At 37.0% G+C, this 14,452-nt stretch overlaps 1 protein-coding gene across 4 annotated transcripts in view; it reads left to right on the top strand.

Moving 5' to 3' along the window:
* Slit2 (slit guidance ligand 2) overlaps nt 1–14,452 on the top strand; it is a 311,911-nt gene that overhangs the window by 230,021 nt on the left and 67,438 nt on the right. For all 4 annotated transcript variants that reach the window (XM_051174041.1, XM_051174039.1, XM_051174040.1 and 1 more), the window contains 4 exons: nt 3,269–3,419; nt 8,727–8,801; nt 10,040–10,183; nt 13,485–13,628. In XM_051174041.1, coding sequence (XP_051029998.1) covers nt 3,269–3,419; nt 8,727–8,801; nt 10,040–10,183; nt 13,485–13,628 — 514 coding nt within the window. The remainder of the gene's footprint in view (nt 1–3,268; nt 3,420–8,726; nt 8,802–10,039; nt 10,184–13,484; nt 13,629–14,452) is intronic.

Below are 14,452 nucleotides of genomic sequence, written 5' to 3'. Positions count from 1 at the left end.
TGTTGAAACTCTTTATTAAACAACATACCTTTTCTCGTCTCCCTTCCCCCTTTGCACATTACCTGCAGTTTCTCACAGTAGCCAACATGTTTGAACCTATGGCTTACTATTTACATCATGTTTTATCTTTCTTTCTCTCTCTCTCCATTGAATTCTCTAATCTTTCAGCCTGTTTTTAAAATGTAGCTTACTAGGCTAGTTTTAAAGACAGCAACCTATCTATTGCCAAAGAGCTAGTTCTATATAAAATCAGGTATAAACATGCAGAACTGCATTTTTCACAAAAAGAAAAAGAAAAAGGAAAAAACTTACTTTTTAAAAAGCTTCTTGGTTTGAAAAGAATACTTTTTGCTTACATTGGTTTTTCTTTTTAATACAAAAAAAAAGCTGATTCATGCTAATTTAGCTGGACTTGGGTTTTTTTTTTTTCCTTTATTAATTTATTTGTAAATGTATGTTCTTGCCTGTCTGGAGTCAGATTATTATTCTACAAAAGGAATATGCACATCCATCTTGAAGTCATTAATAGTTAATGGGCACAAAATGCCTTGAATAATCTAAGCAGGAGCAGAGCATGTTTGTAAAGATGCAATTGCAGCGTTTCATCCCTTTGCTGCCACCAAACACTGATGAGTCTAGAGCTAGCTCTTTATAATGTGTCCCTTACTTACTTTGTCCTTGCCTGCCAATTGTGTAAATGCCTCTTGATTTGTTTGCTTTAAAATACTATATATCAATATATATATATATATATATATATGTATATATATATATATATATATAAAGTTCTGATTGGTCTTGATTTTAAGGATGTATTTATTACATACTCTTATTTAATTAATTGAATCTACTTAATAGATTTACATATATAGCTTAAATTGAATTTCAATGTTCAACTAATAGTCTACATCTTGTGTCTGTATTTATAACCAGTAATGTACTGAAAGGAACAATTGATTGGTCTTTGTCGTCAGTGTATACATTTTGTTACTTCCAGCCAATTAAGTGCAAAGTCATCTAGCAGTTGAAACTTAACTGAAAAAAAAAAAAAAGAATATTCTGGAAGCCAAACTGTGTATAGAATAGCATAGCAATATGATCTGAATTATTCAATTCAGTTTCTTAATAATTTAGATACAAAAATCCCAGTATGTCTCAATTACAATACAAAAAGGATTATGTTGTTATGATAGTTACATTTTCTGCTTTTGCAGAAACACAGGAGCCCAGACTGGTTTTTGAAAAACAGCTTCTATCTCAAATATTGTGTATTAATTTTCAGGCATTGGTAATTCAGTTTACATTTTAAAGTTATTTGTTGAAGCCATGGCACATAGATTGTTTGTTCCTCATTTTGCTATTTTTTCCACCTCTAATAATAATTAAGATTTGTGTCTAACTAATAAATGGCTTTAAAATAAGCATTGCTGATTGCCATTGAGTATATACTTTTGAAGATCGCTCAGTGAACCCATTATTGATACTGTTATCAGAATTCTGTTGGCTTTCTTGTGGTTTAATCTCTAAAGAAGTAGAAGAAAAAGATTCTTCAGTAAAAAGGATGACACTTATTGCTGTAATGGAATGTGACACTTATATATTGTTATATTTTGCATTTTGAAATTTTGTTGGAAATCTGATCATGTTCCCGCCAAGTAATAAGCTTTAAAACTTAGAGGTCATTTAGAAGCATGTGACCTACCCACTAACTATTAATTCATATGTTCTATCTATAGTTCTTGTAATTTTCCATCATTGGCTTTTCATTCATCTTATATGTGTATTCATCAGTTACTCTTCTGTATGGCATTCTAAACGTTCTGATGATAATACAATAAAAAAAAAACTGTCAGTCCATTAAAGAAACCCACAAACATTTAATTTTTGTTATACATCTTTTATACCATTGCATTTTCTGCAAGCCATTATACTTCAAAAGTGCTATAAATCTTGCAAAGCATGACAAACACATGACCCAGTGCTATCCCATGATTGTTGTGGTAAAGAAACAAGGAAAAGGACATAATTTGATAGATTTATATATGTGTGTGTGTCTATTAACCGTACGTGGGATGATTCTGTCTTTCTTTCCTCCTCGGTGATCTTTTCTTTTGCAGGAACTCACCATGTGTCCTGTAAGTAAAAGTATCTCATCTGAAATGTAACACACCCTCTTTTGAATCCCCGCTGTACCTTCTTCTAGTCTCCATGTGTTGCACCCATGTTCCATGAAGAAACCACAGACCTCTCGAGCTTCTCTGTTGTCCTTGTAGCTTACCTTCAACTCCTTCCTGGACGTTCTTCCCAAACGCTGTGGTTTCCACTCTGCAGTTCCCGAGGAACTCACCAGGCACCTTCCCATACAGCCCCTTCTTTGTGTTTCCAGGGTCCCGTCGGTAGTTATGCTCTCACTATGGTCACACATACCCGGCGGGAAGAATGCATGCCCTGTAAACAGTATGATGTTCCCAGACCGGCCGTGGTAGCTTTTCCCCTCCCTTGGTCTGTCCTCTCAGTCTTCCCTCTGGCCTAGTGGTTGGTGTAGTGATAATGTAGCGAGATTTTCTGTTGTGCTTGATCTAACCATGTGGTTGCGAGGTATGAGTAAAACATGGTTCCGTCAAGCACCATGGAACGTCACGCAGCTTTCTACAGCATGGCAAGCTGCTGAGGCTCGAGGCAGGAATTACTTGTCTTTTTTTTTTTTATATATATATATATATACAGAGAGAGAGTCAAAATGAAAAAAAAAAAAGAGGGCTTTGGGGCGTTTCTGAAGATTATGTGAGAGGGAGAGAATAACAAAAGTCCATAGAAAAATTTAAAACCTAAGTATACCGATTTTCCTTAAAAGCCCTATGTTACAATAACATACAGGAGTATGTTTATTACTAGATATGTTTTCAATTTTTGACTCAGAAAAAAAATAAACCGACTTTTTTTTTTTTTTTTTTTTAACAATTCATAGCCATCGTGTGATTAGCTGTGAAACAGACTAGCATGGCTCAGAACCGGATCAGCAGAAAGTACAGCTGTGAAAAGCTCAACTTTATTAATGTTTTCCTGTCATGTGAATCTGGTCACTCTTTTTTCCAGAAAATTCCAAGCCTTTCTTTTAATCCTCTCCTGACATCCATTGACCAAAACTCCCTAAGTTGTCTCCCTGCTGCATAATCTATAGGTATCCTTCTCCTTTCCTTCCTGTGTATTAATAACTGTTGTAACATTCAGACTGAGAATCTTATTTTTTGGCTTGAACCCTCAATAGGCACAGAAGATTATCGATCAAAATTAAGTGGGGACTGCTTTGCAGACTTGGCTTGTCCTGAAAAGTGTCGCTGTGAAGGGACCACAGTAGATTGCTCCAATCAAAAACTCAACAAAATACCAGACCACATTCCCCAGTACACAGCAGAGCTGTAAGTTCATCTCACTGAGAAATCCTGACTGGGAGGGAGCACGGGACACAGAGAGACTGCGTGAAAACAATGTTACTTCATCTTTCAGGCAGAGCTACAACCGAAAATCAAATTGTCATTAAAAATTCAGTCGTAACTTATGACTGTTAATAATATCAGGAATGTAATGATTATTATTATTGTACAATCACTACAACCAAACATTTATGAGTACTTCACAAATTTGCAAGACTTTTGTTTCTTAAAGGAGCCAAACAAAATAATTTGATACTCACCGAACCCACTGGGGAGTCATTCCTTGCTTGTTTGACTACTTCTGTGGTGCGGATGAAAGATCTCTCTGGTTGCAGTTGAAGGGCAAACAATAGTTGTTAGCTTATTGATTTCTTTATAAACAGTGAATGACAGAGTAGGGAAATCTAAAAACGCAGGTATGACCATATTTATATTTACAAATTTAGCATCGGATCACAGAGTACGGACAAAATGTAACTTTGGAATTACTTGTAGACTCTATTTCCCTGTGTCATCCACCTTCCCTGGTTATGAAAGGAAGATGTACAGTGTTAGTTCTCCAAGACCCACGAAGACACAAGTGAAATCAAATCATTTTCTGAACACTTCATCTATGTTGATTATCTATGGCGCCATCTGGTATTTGTCATTTATTGCTTTGTAAAGTTGCTTGTCTCTATGCGTTTGCATAATCCTTCTGTTTTCTAGCAGAGTGCAGCCTCTTGATTGCACGGATTGTGTGTGATCATTTCTGCATCATGGTGTCTATGCAACGTACTTGTTATTTAATAAGTTTAAAACAATTGGAAGGATTATAAATGATGTCTTCCAAAGAGTTGACAGAAACTACTTTCTTTGTGGTTCTGGTGATTTTTATTTTTATACCCACTATTTCATAGTATGTTAACTAGCTCAATTTTTAGAAATTCAGAGAACATGTAGAAAGACCCCTAATTCCACTCTGAGTGGCTATGTGTGGACTTGCATTTATTTCTGATAATGCTGCACAAAAGTGATATTATGTTGAACATGATAATGAGTTAAAGTTCATTCTCCACTCAAGAAGCCTCTTACAACCTAGTTTGTAAGGTAAGGCTAAACAATAATTCTGTATGTTTTAAAAAGTTAATAATTTTTCAAATAATACATATTTAATAAATACTTAAGAGAAAAATATTTGAAAACTGTATACTCAACAAGGAATTTAGATTTGAAATTTTTACTAGTCATATACTAATAGTGACTTTATATCCAGAATATATTAAAATCTCTTAAAAGCCAACAAGATAAATGCTTTGTTGCCTAGCAAAATGATGATCAAGCTATCCATGTGAACATTTTTCCAATGAAGATATATGATTGGCCAATTACCTATGAAGTCTTTGGTCATTAGAAAATGAAAAAGTAGGGCTGATGAGATGGCTTCACACTTAAGAGCACTTGTTGCTCTTCCAGAGGTCCCGAGTTCAATTCCCAGCAATGACATGGTGGCTCACAATTATCTATAATGGAATCTGATGCCCTCTTGTGGCATGCAGCTGTACATGAAGACATGGCACTCACATGTAAAAAATACATAAATTTTTCAAAATGCAAAAGGGTTATTTTTCTTCTTCTATGATAAAATAGCAGAAACAAAAGCAACTTTTAGAATAAAGAGTTTATATTGTGTGTGGTTACAAAATAAGGATCTACAAGAGCAAGAAGGGGATGAAACTGTTTAAACACATTTCATAAAGCAACAGGAAGCAGAGGTTGAAGAAAATAGTGAAAGGCTTTAAACTCTAAAACCTCATGACATACTTCCTCTAGCCATGACTCCTAAAAGTTCTATAACACTCCCAAGCAGTACCACCAACTGAGGACCAAGTATTTTAACACATGAATGGACCTATAGAAAATATTTCTCATTGAAACTGACAAATTACTCATCCTGGTCCCCATAGCCTACCATCTCATGATTCAAAATATGTTTAGTCCAACTACAAAAGACCTCTGGTCTTTAACAGTCTCAACACTGTTCATGTATTAAGTTTCTTTTGAGATTCACCATAATAGTAGTTCCCAGTAAACCAGAAAAAAAAATGCATCCCAAATACAACAGCACATATTATATACATTACTATTCAAAAAGGAGGAATTGGGGGTATGCTATGGAGGAAGGATTGGACCAAATTGAAGACTAAAACCTGACACAGCAAATGTCCAAGCCTGTAGCTACATGTCTGGAATTTGGGGCTTCAGTTTCAAAGGATTTGGATGCACCCCCACATTATGGATTGGCTGCCTCTGTCATACATTTCTCTCCTGCTCTGGTTCCACGTCCTATATACAGCTCTTCTAGGCAAATGCTTCATGGTTCTGGTATCTGCAACACTGGAAATCTTATGTGTAGTGTAGGCTTTATTTGGTGTCCCTCCTTACAGGGACTCCAACTCTGTCATGATTGCCATACCTCACTTCTTGATTCCATACAGGAAGACCTCACAATTCCCTCACTCTTCAATCTTTGGTGTCTTCAAACTGCTACTGAGTTGACGATAATGCCAAATTCAGTTGATAGCTTGGCATGGACTTTCACATTCTTGTCATCAGTTGCTCTTTAGGCTGTTGTTTGCTAGGATCAAAGAATGCCATAAGTTCTCCCATTTCACACATTGAAGCTTTAGGTGGCTGGGGCCTTGCTCTGAGAACAACTTTCCTATGACAGTAGAGAGGGAGGCTTCTCTTTCACGCCAGTAAGCTCCTTAACAATTACAGTTTCCTTTTCAGCCCTTGCTTTGGGGACAACCTTAAGCCTTCTTGTGTTGTTTTCTTCTCCATGCTGCACATTTTATGTTTCTTTGTGCACCCCTTGCTCTTCATGAGAGTAGACATGCATGAAAGCATCAGTAATAGCCATTCCAGAGTACCAATTTTAGTTTGCCTTGAAATCATGCTGTCAAAGATATGAGCCCAGTACTGTTTAATTTACCTTAACCAAGTTCTTAAGACATGTACAGAATGAAGCCAGAGTCTTTGCCAAAATATCATGCAAGTGAATGGTCTCTAGCCCAGTTATTAATAGAGTTTTTGCTACCATCTTAACTAATGGTCTGAATCTACAATGTCTGCATTACGCTCAAGAGTTCAGTCTTCCAGATTCTTCCTGGAATGGTTAATTACATTATTTCTGTAGCAGTCAACTACTTTTCTAGTCCATAGTTCCAAACTCTTCCAAATCTCTCCAAAATGTCAACACTGCCGTGTTCTTCAGAACAACAACAGCACAATTCTCAGTACAGATGTCAATAATGGCTACTTGTCAGTTGCTGTTTTGTTTTCCTCCTCATGATTCCCATTCTGAATTTCTTTGTGCACCACTTGCACAATGTATCCACACCGTGATCAAAAGCAACTTATAGACCAACTTATTTTGACTTATGGTTCCTGAATGAGAGTTAATGAAGTGGAAATCATGGCGCCAGGATACAAAAGCAGGAAAGTGGTTGATGGTCACTTTTTGTAGACACATAGAAAGTGAGGTGAGGCTATAAACATTTAAAGCCTTCCTTACCCCCCAGGGATATATGTCCTCCAGCACAACTCGTCCTCCTCAAACAACACATCAACTTGAAACCAAGTGTTCAAATTCATGAGCCTGTGGAAGAAATTTCTCATTGCCACCACTAGGAAAGTCTGGGGAGGGGAAAATAATATATGCAAAAAAATTATATATTGGTAATTGAAGTGTAAAACAGTGTAGCCAAGACAAAACAGTTTGTTCTTCAAAGTAGTATACATAGGTCCAACAAAAGCTACTTCTATGTATATAATCAAAACATTTGAAAGGTATGTCCACACAAAACCTGCATTCCATGTTCAATAGGGAATTTTCATAGTAGGCAAAATGCAGAGGCAAACAAATGTCCACTAACTGAAAAGTGGCTGAATGAATGTGGGATGCCCATTCTGTTACTCAGTTATCAAAAGCAATGAAATATTGATAACACCACAACATGAATCAAAGTTAAACAACTTAAAGGGTGAGGAGATGACTTAACTTTTAAGAGCACATAGCATATGGCCCACGTTCAGTCCAGCACCCATGCCAGCTGATTCCCAGTCACCTACAGCTGAGCTTCAAGAGATCCAGTTCACTCTTCTGTCCCCTGTAGACACAGACAAGTGTGTATATGCCTGTCAGTAGACACACATGCCTACACATAACTGCATAATGGAGAACAAAGCAAAGTCTTTAGACCTTGCTACAAGATAAAGTCAAAGGTGTACTCTGTAGGATTGCATTTAAACAAAACAGAATAAGAAAACAAGGGTAGACCTGGGCATTGGTGGTGCACGCCCTTTAATCCTGGCACTTGGGAAGCAGAGGCAGGTAGATCTCTGTGATTTCAAGACCAGCCTGGTCTACAGAGGCAGTTCCAGGACAGCCTCCAAAGCAATACAGAGAAACACTGTCAGAAAGAAAGAAAGAATGGAAGAAAGAAATAAAGGAAGGAAAGAAGAAAGGAAGAAAGAAAGAAAGAAAGAAAGAAAGAGAGAAAGAGGGAGGAAAGGAGAGGAGGAAGGAAGAAGGAGGGAGGGAAGGAAGGAAGGAAGGAGGGAGGGAAGGAAGGGAAAAAACAATGGATGATGATGGTAATAGGGAGCTGGCTGTGAAAGCACTAACAGTCTTTTGTCAATGATTGGTATAGATTTTGTAGTGATGAAAGTATAATGAATTGGTAAATGTTGTTGCGCTAGGTTTTGTTTGTTTCTATTTGAGACAGTTGTTTCTGTTTTTGTTTGAGCCTGGAGCTCACCATATAGACCACACTAGCCTTGTGCTTGCATTGGAGCTCACCAGGTAGACCACACTGGCTTTACTTGGCTTGCATTGGTCCTTCAGCTTTGCCTGTAGCCAGCTTTGCAAGAATCATGTTACCCGACTGGTAGTTTTATAGGTATACTGAAATTCTGTACTTTAGGTAATTTATAGCATTTGAATTATATAAAAATTGACCGTGAATGACAAGCATAACAGGTTGACAATAGTGAGGAAAACAAGACTTTGAAACTTTGGTATTAATTATTCTTTGTTTTTTTAATACTTAAATATATTTAAGAACTTTTGATTTTTTAAAATTTTCATGAAATGATAAAAACATAAATAAGTTTTATAAATTCCCTTTTATGTCAGTGCTGTATTTCCAAGTTATCATTAAATAATACTTCAACAGTGTAAACAATATAAGCTAAACCCTTGCTACCTATGAGAAAAGTTTCATCTTCTTTCGTGTTTTCTATCCCCAGGCGTCTCAATAATAATGAATTCACAGTGTTAGAAGCTACAGGAATATTTAAGAAACTTCCTCAGTTACGTAAAATGTAAGTTATTTGTTAACTATATAATGACTGTCTTCAGTGTGTGTTCCTTATGTATTTTATGACTTTCCATTTTATCCAAGTTTCTTTTGAAACAGGAAAATATGTCCTGGGAAATTTCCGTGTGATGACTATATGGGGCGTGAATGTAGGGTACAGTTTAAGAGGTACTTTTCCATGTGTTCATATCTTGTCAAGCCAACCCTTAGCATCTTCCTCTAAAGCAGACAGCTGGCCAGAATGCGTCCGCAGCAGGAATCTAGCAGTCTAAGCACATTAAAATGGATTTGTGATGTTTTGTAACTTCCTTTACTGTTCCCAAAACCAGGGAGCTATTTCTCTCTCAGCACATTCACGTCAACTCTTTGGCTTTTGCTTCATTAAGCTTTCATTATGAGATAGTGAAAATTAATGATTAGTAAACTGGCTCGACTGCTCATCTGTGTAACATCATGTCCACAGCTCATATTTCAGGGTAAATTCGTAAGCTCAGCATTTTCAACAACATTCCATCAATATTCCATGGCCTTGGTAAAGGGAGAGAAGTAGGACAGAAGTCAGTTGTTCGAGGATTCAGGACTACCCTGTTCACATGAGGAGGAAGCAGGAACATTACCCCATGGCACTTGTCACCCGCAGGCTCACAAGTATAGGGGCCATAGCCACAGCCACCGACACGACACTGTTTTTTAGCTCAACAGACCAAACCTATGACTCTGTCTTTCTCCTCTGTGTTAGGCTGCCTTGACAATATCTTCTACTTTCTTTATTGTTTTCCTTTATGCAACTAACTATTACTGTCTTTTTAGTAAAAAGAGCAGGGAAGGAAATCCAAATATAGTGGCCTGTTGTCCCAGTGCTGGGGAGTCAGTGACAAGTGGGTTCCTGGGGCCTGGTAGCCAGTCAGGGCAGTCTCCTTGGCCACGTAAGAGCTCTATGTAACGAAATAATTGTCTTTAATGATTTCGGACTCCTGGGTATCATTGCAGTCCATCTTGACCAGAATTAGGCTAGCATTTCTTTTGAATGGCTAGTCTCTTACAGTGCTATGGTCCTCCTGGCTTCATGAAATACAGAAACACCTTTTACAAGCTTCTACTATCCTTGCAATGAAAATCTCAGAAATTGTGGAAGACGTGTATGTCTATTCAGTAGATTAAAAAATCATAGGATATATTTTTGAAGTGCCTTGTGGTAATAAGCAGTCATTTACCATCTTTGTCTCAACACTGTTTATCTAGCAACTTTAGCAACAATAAGATCACTGATATCGAGGAGGGAGCCTTTGAAGGTGCATCTGGTGTGAATGAAATTCTTCTCACCAGTAACCGTTTGGAAAATGTCCAGCATAAGATGTTCAAAGGATTGGAAAATGTCAAAACATTGTAAGTATTCCTGATTCACAGTAAAGTGGCTTAGAAATCATTGATAACTTCATTACTGTCTTTGGAGACAGGTGAGTTTGCTTTCGTCCTAGCCCGGTGATTCAAACTTTCAGACAAAAGCATTTAAACAGAATAACTGTTCATCCGGAGGTTACGTTTATCTGTAATGCTTCAATAGAAAAGAAGCCATGGCTGAGAAAAATCCTTCATCGTCTTTAAGAAAACATGCTAAGTGTTTTATCTACTTTGTTAAGGACAGGGAGTTTGGAAGGAATAAATTCTTTGTGTTTCGTAAAGGTTGTTTAGGTAGAAAAGATGAGACTTAGATCAAACAGTAAGTGCAGCTTTCTGTCTTCTTTGAATTATCTCATTGCATCTTTGCAATATTGTTTGCCAAAAGTAGAGACTCATAAACCAGAAAGGGAAAATAAAATTCTACAGTCGTTGTGGGAGCACATAAAAGAATCTCTTTGCAACCAAGAAGCAGCTCTTGGCAATAGAATAAGCACAAGTTCAAACAATGGCATCTCACCTGACCCTGAAATCTGAGTATAATAGTCAAGTGAGACGTCCTCCTGTTCTTTATGAGAGGATGAGGGAGAAATTATTTCTCTAGTCAGTATGATGTGTAAATATAACCCCAAATTTAGGATGGATATATATATGAGAATAGATATATGCTATGACTTTGCACAGCATGGCCAGCATGTCAGTCACTGACCTCTCTCGGGGACTAGTTTTGAATCACTCTAAAATGGCAGGCAAACAAGTTGCTGAATGTGTTTATGAGAGATATACTAACTGTTGCTGGCGAGCCAGGAAAATATGCCATAGGTCCTACATCTGCACTTCCCTAGGCTGTCTTGGGTCACTAAACAAATTGCAATGCCTCCCTTCTCACACAGAAGTTGAGGGCCTCTTTGTTGTTAATGTTAACACTCCTTTATGCATTAATACAATGGAGATGGTAGGGAGTATAGATTAGAATTTCACCCATATTAGACCATCCATATTACCACAGTGCGATGCCTCAGACTAAATACTACACAGAAAAATCTCATATTTCTGGACGTAGATGTTCACAATGAAGTTGAATTTGTGATTGAGCCCTTTTTCTAGGTCCCAGGCTTCCTTCTTGGGTAGTTTCTTATTATAAGCACACATGACCTTCAGTCTGTATCCTCATGTATAGAAAGAGGAGTGAGTGAGATGTCCAGGTGTGTCTTCTCTTTATATAGAAGTTTACAAAACTATAAAGACAACCTTCACATAGGTGATAAAACCATCAAGGGATTAATTAAGGGGGTCGTACATAATTCAGTCAATAGTTTACCCTGGACTACGTTATCAAAGTATTTGTTTTGACTAAATACAATTAAATGACACTTCCCGAGAGTTCTCTGAAATCAGCTTTCTCCATTTTTCTTTCTGCTGATGAGTTCCTGCTGTACCGCCTCAATAAAGCACCTGCCAGCTCTCTACACAGTTGTTGAAGGGAGAATGGAAAATTCAGAGTAAAACCTGGGAAGGATGTTTAGATACCATAGTAGATGTGTCTGGATCTAGCTAAGTATCCTACATGGTCTCTGAGGTTCAGTGTTATAAACATTTGAAAATATGTCCCACCCTAAATAAACCTCTTAACTCTTCAGCTCTTGTCAGCTACCTAGTAATACATGTGCATATTCCAGCAAGTTATAAACTTTCTGAGACATCAGACAAAGCTTGCTGCATGCATGTGCTGATGTATAGTTGTTTGTGTTTTGTATTTGTTTTTCTTTTGTCAAGAGATGAGATTTCTTCATCTCCTTCCAGCCTCCTGTAAGATTAAGACCACTGATTTCCACTGTTCAAGACAAAGGAAAGTGCTGATAAGGATACTGTGCAGTTGTGCATTTGTTTCTAACTATTTTCATGCCTCGATAGGAAGACATCATCTGTCTTCTTATTTACAGAAGAGCAGAAAGACAGCTTTTTATTTATTTGTTATTACCAAACAGAATTTTAAAGCAACAACTTCTCAACATCCACCTTAGTTAGGGTATATAGTGCTGTGATAAGATGCCATGACCAAAGCAACTCGGGGAGGAAAATTTTTATTTCATCTTACATTTCCATGTCATAGTTCATCCTCAAAGAGAAATGTCAGCAGACACTCAAGGCCAGTATCTGGAGACAGGAACTGATGCAGAAGCCAACAATGAGCTCTCATTGCTTGGCTTGCTCTTCATAAATTGTTGAGTGTCCTTTCTTCTAGCACCTAGGACCTTCAACACATGGGTATCACTGCCCACATAAATAGGATCTCCCACATCAATCAGCAATCAAGAAAATGTTCCACAGGGTTTCCAAACACCACTATCATAGGGACGGTTTCTTAATTGAGGTTCTGTCTTTAAAATTAACTATATATTGTGTCAAGTTGCCAGCACATTATCTTTCTATTTCTATATTTGAAATTCTTTTGGTGGAGTGATTACTTGGGGTGTAGAAAGATCACTAAAGTAATTTTCCATTAATTCTGAATAGTATGCAAAACAACTACAAATTTATTTAAGAGGTTCTGTTCTTTTTTGAAAACCTCCAAATAAATAACCCAGGAAGGAAGGAATTGGGAACTAAGCCAGTGCTTTAGCTGTGGTAAGGAAATAACAAGTGTTAATCCTGCTAATGACATTGTCAAAAAATAGAGTTTATTCAAGGCAAACCTATTTAACCTCTGTTGTATATTACACATATTACTTTTGGGAATTCTGTACTTGAAACTATGAACAGATTTTTTCATAAATAAAACAATTTGATGCCGGCTTTGTGGATGCTCAGTCACGCTTGACTCCCTCTGTTCCTGTCAGGCAGTGAGTCACTAAGTCCCCAAGATGCCCTCAGCTCTCCATCTGCAATGTCTATTGATTCTCTCCTCCCCGCTTTTCTTCTATCTCCAATGTCACACTATTCTGAATACATAAATCACCGGGCTCCAAGGACTCAACTAGGTGACTTAGGACATTATGTGATCAGGCAGACATAATTATATCATCAAAAGAAAACATGTTACCCTCATCATGGGACTGTAAATCCATACACGCTCACCATGCCTTCTGTGGCTTCATTAGGCTCTTATTATTCTATGCATTCTAGTCTTGCAGAATGGTATCCAGAATACCCATTCCTAAAGACACAGACATTCAAAATAGTAATGAATGCAACATGTTTGTTAAAGGGAATGATTTTCATTCTCAAAGAGGTAAAATTGAACGTCTGGTATTTTATCCCTATAACAATATCCTTTGCTTTACCCCAGGATGCTAAGAAGTAATCGAATAAGCTGTGTTGGAAATGACAGTTTCATAGGGCTCGGCTCTGTGCGTCTGCTTTCTTTATATGACAATCAAATTACTACAATTGCACCAGGGGCATTCGATACCCTCCATTCCTTATCCACACTGTAAGTAGAAAATCATTAACTTATTTCTAGTGATTCTCAACTTTCCTAATGCCAAGACCCTTTAATACAGTTCCTCATTTTGTGGTGATTCCCCCAACCATAAAATTACTCTCATTGCTACTTTATGAGTGTAATTTTGCTACTGTTATGAATTGTAATGTAAATATATGTAAATATCTGTGTTTTCCAATGGTCTTAGGTGACCCTTGTGAAAGAGTCATTAGACCCCCGAAGAGGTTGTGACCCACAGGTCAAAGACCCTTGCCTCTTTCTGTGATCATATATTCTAATTCTTACCTTTTTTAGTTTTTCTTTTAATTAAGTACTAAATGTTCCATGAAAACATGACCAAGTATTTGGACATTTTAAAAAGTACAAACTTATATTAATCTTTTACTTTTTCTAAAATTCTTCAACCATCTATTTTATAACACTGAGATCAATAATGTGGCCCAACTTTAGAATTATAAATTATTCTTATTTGATAATACTGTAAGTAAATGTCACAGATTTCCTCTGGTATTCTACACAATGAATAATTTTATTATAAGTATCATAAAAACCACATTCCAAAAGAATCATTCGTGGTTACAAGAACAATATAAAGATGAACAGACAGTAAAAGCTGTTCAGCAGAGGTTATTAACTGTGACTTCGCAATACGGAAGGAATGAGTTGAGCCTGTCTGAGATAATATTTTATGTGAACAACCTGAAACTTGAGAATACTTCTAGGTCTACAAACAGAACTCTGAAATAGACTAAAAATAAACTCGGAATAATGTATTTCAGGCCTCTTGGAGGTCATTTTTGAAGACAATGTTT

This window comes from Phodopus roborovskii, unplaced genomic scaffold (genome assembly GCF_943737965.1).
Source record: "Phodopus roborovskii unplaced genomic scaffold, PHOROB, whole genome shotgun sequence".
Classification (NCBI taxonomy): Eukaryota; Metazoa; Chordata; class Mammalia; order Rodentia; family Cricetidae; genus Phodopus; species Phodopus roborovskii.
Note: the sequence above shows the minus strand (reverse complement) of the source record. Positions and strands in the feature narration are given on the sequence as shown.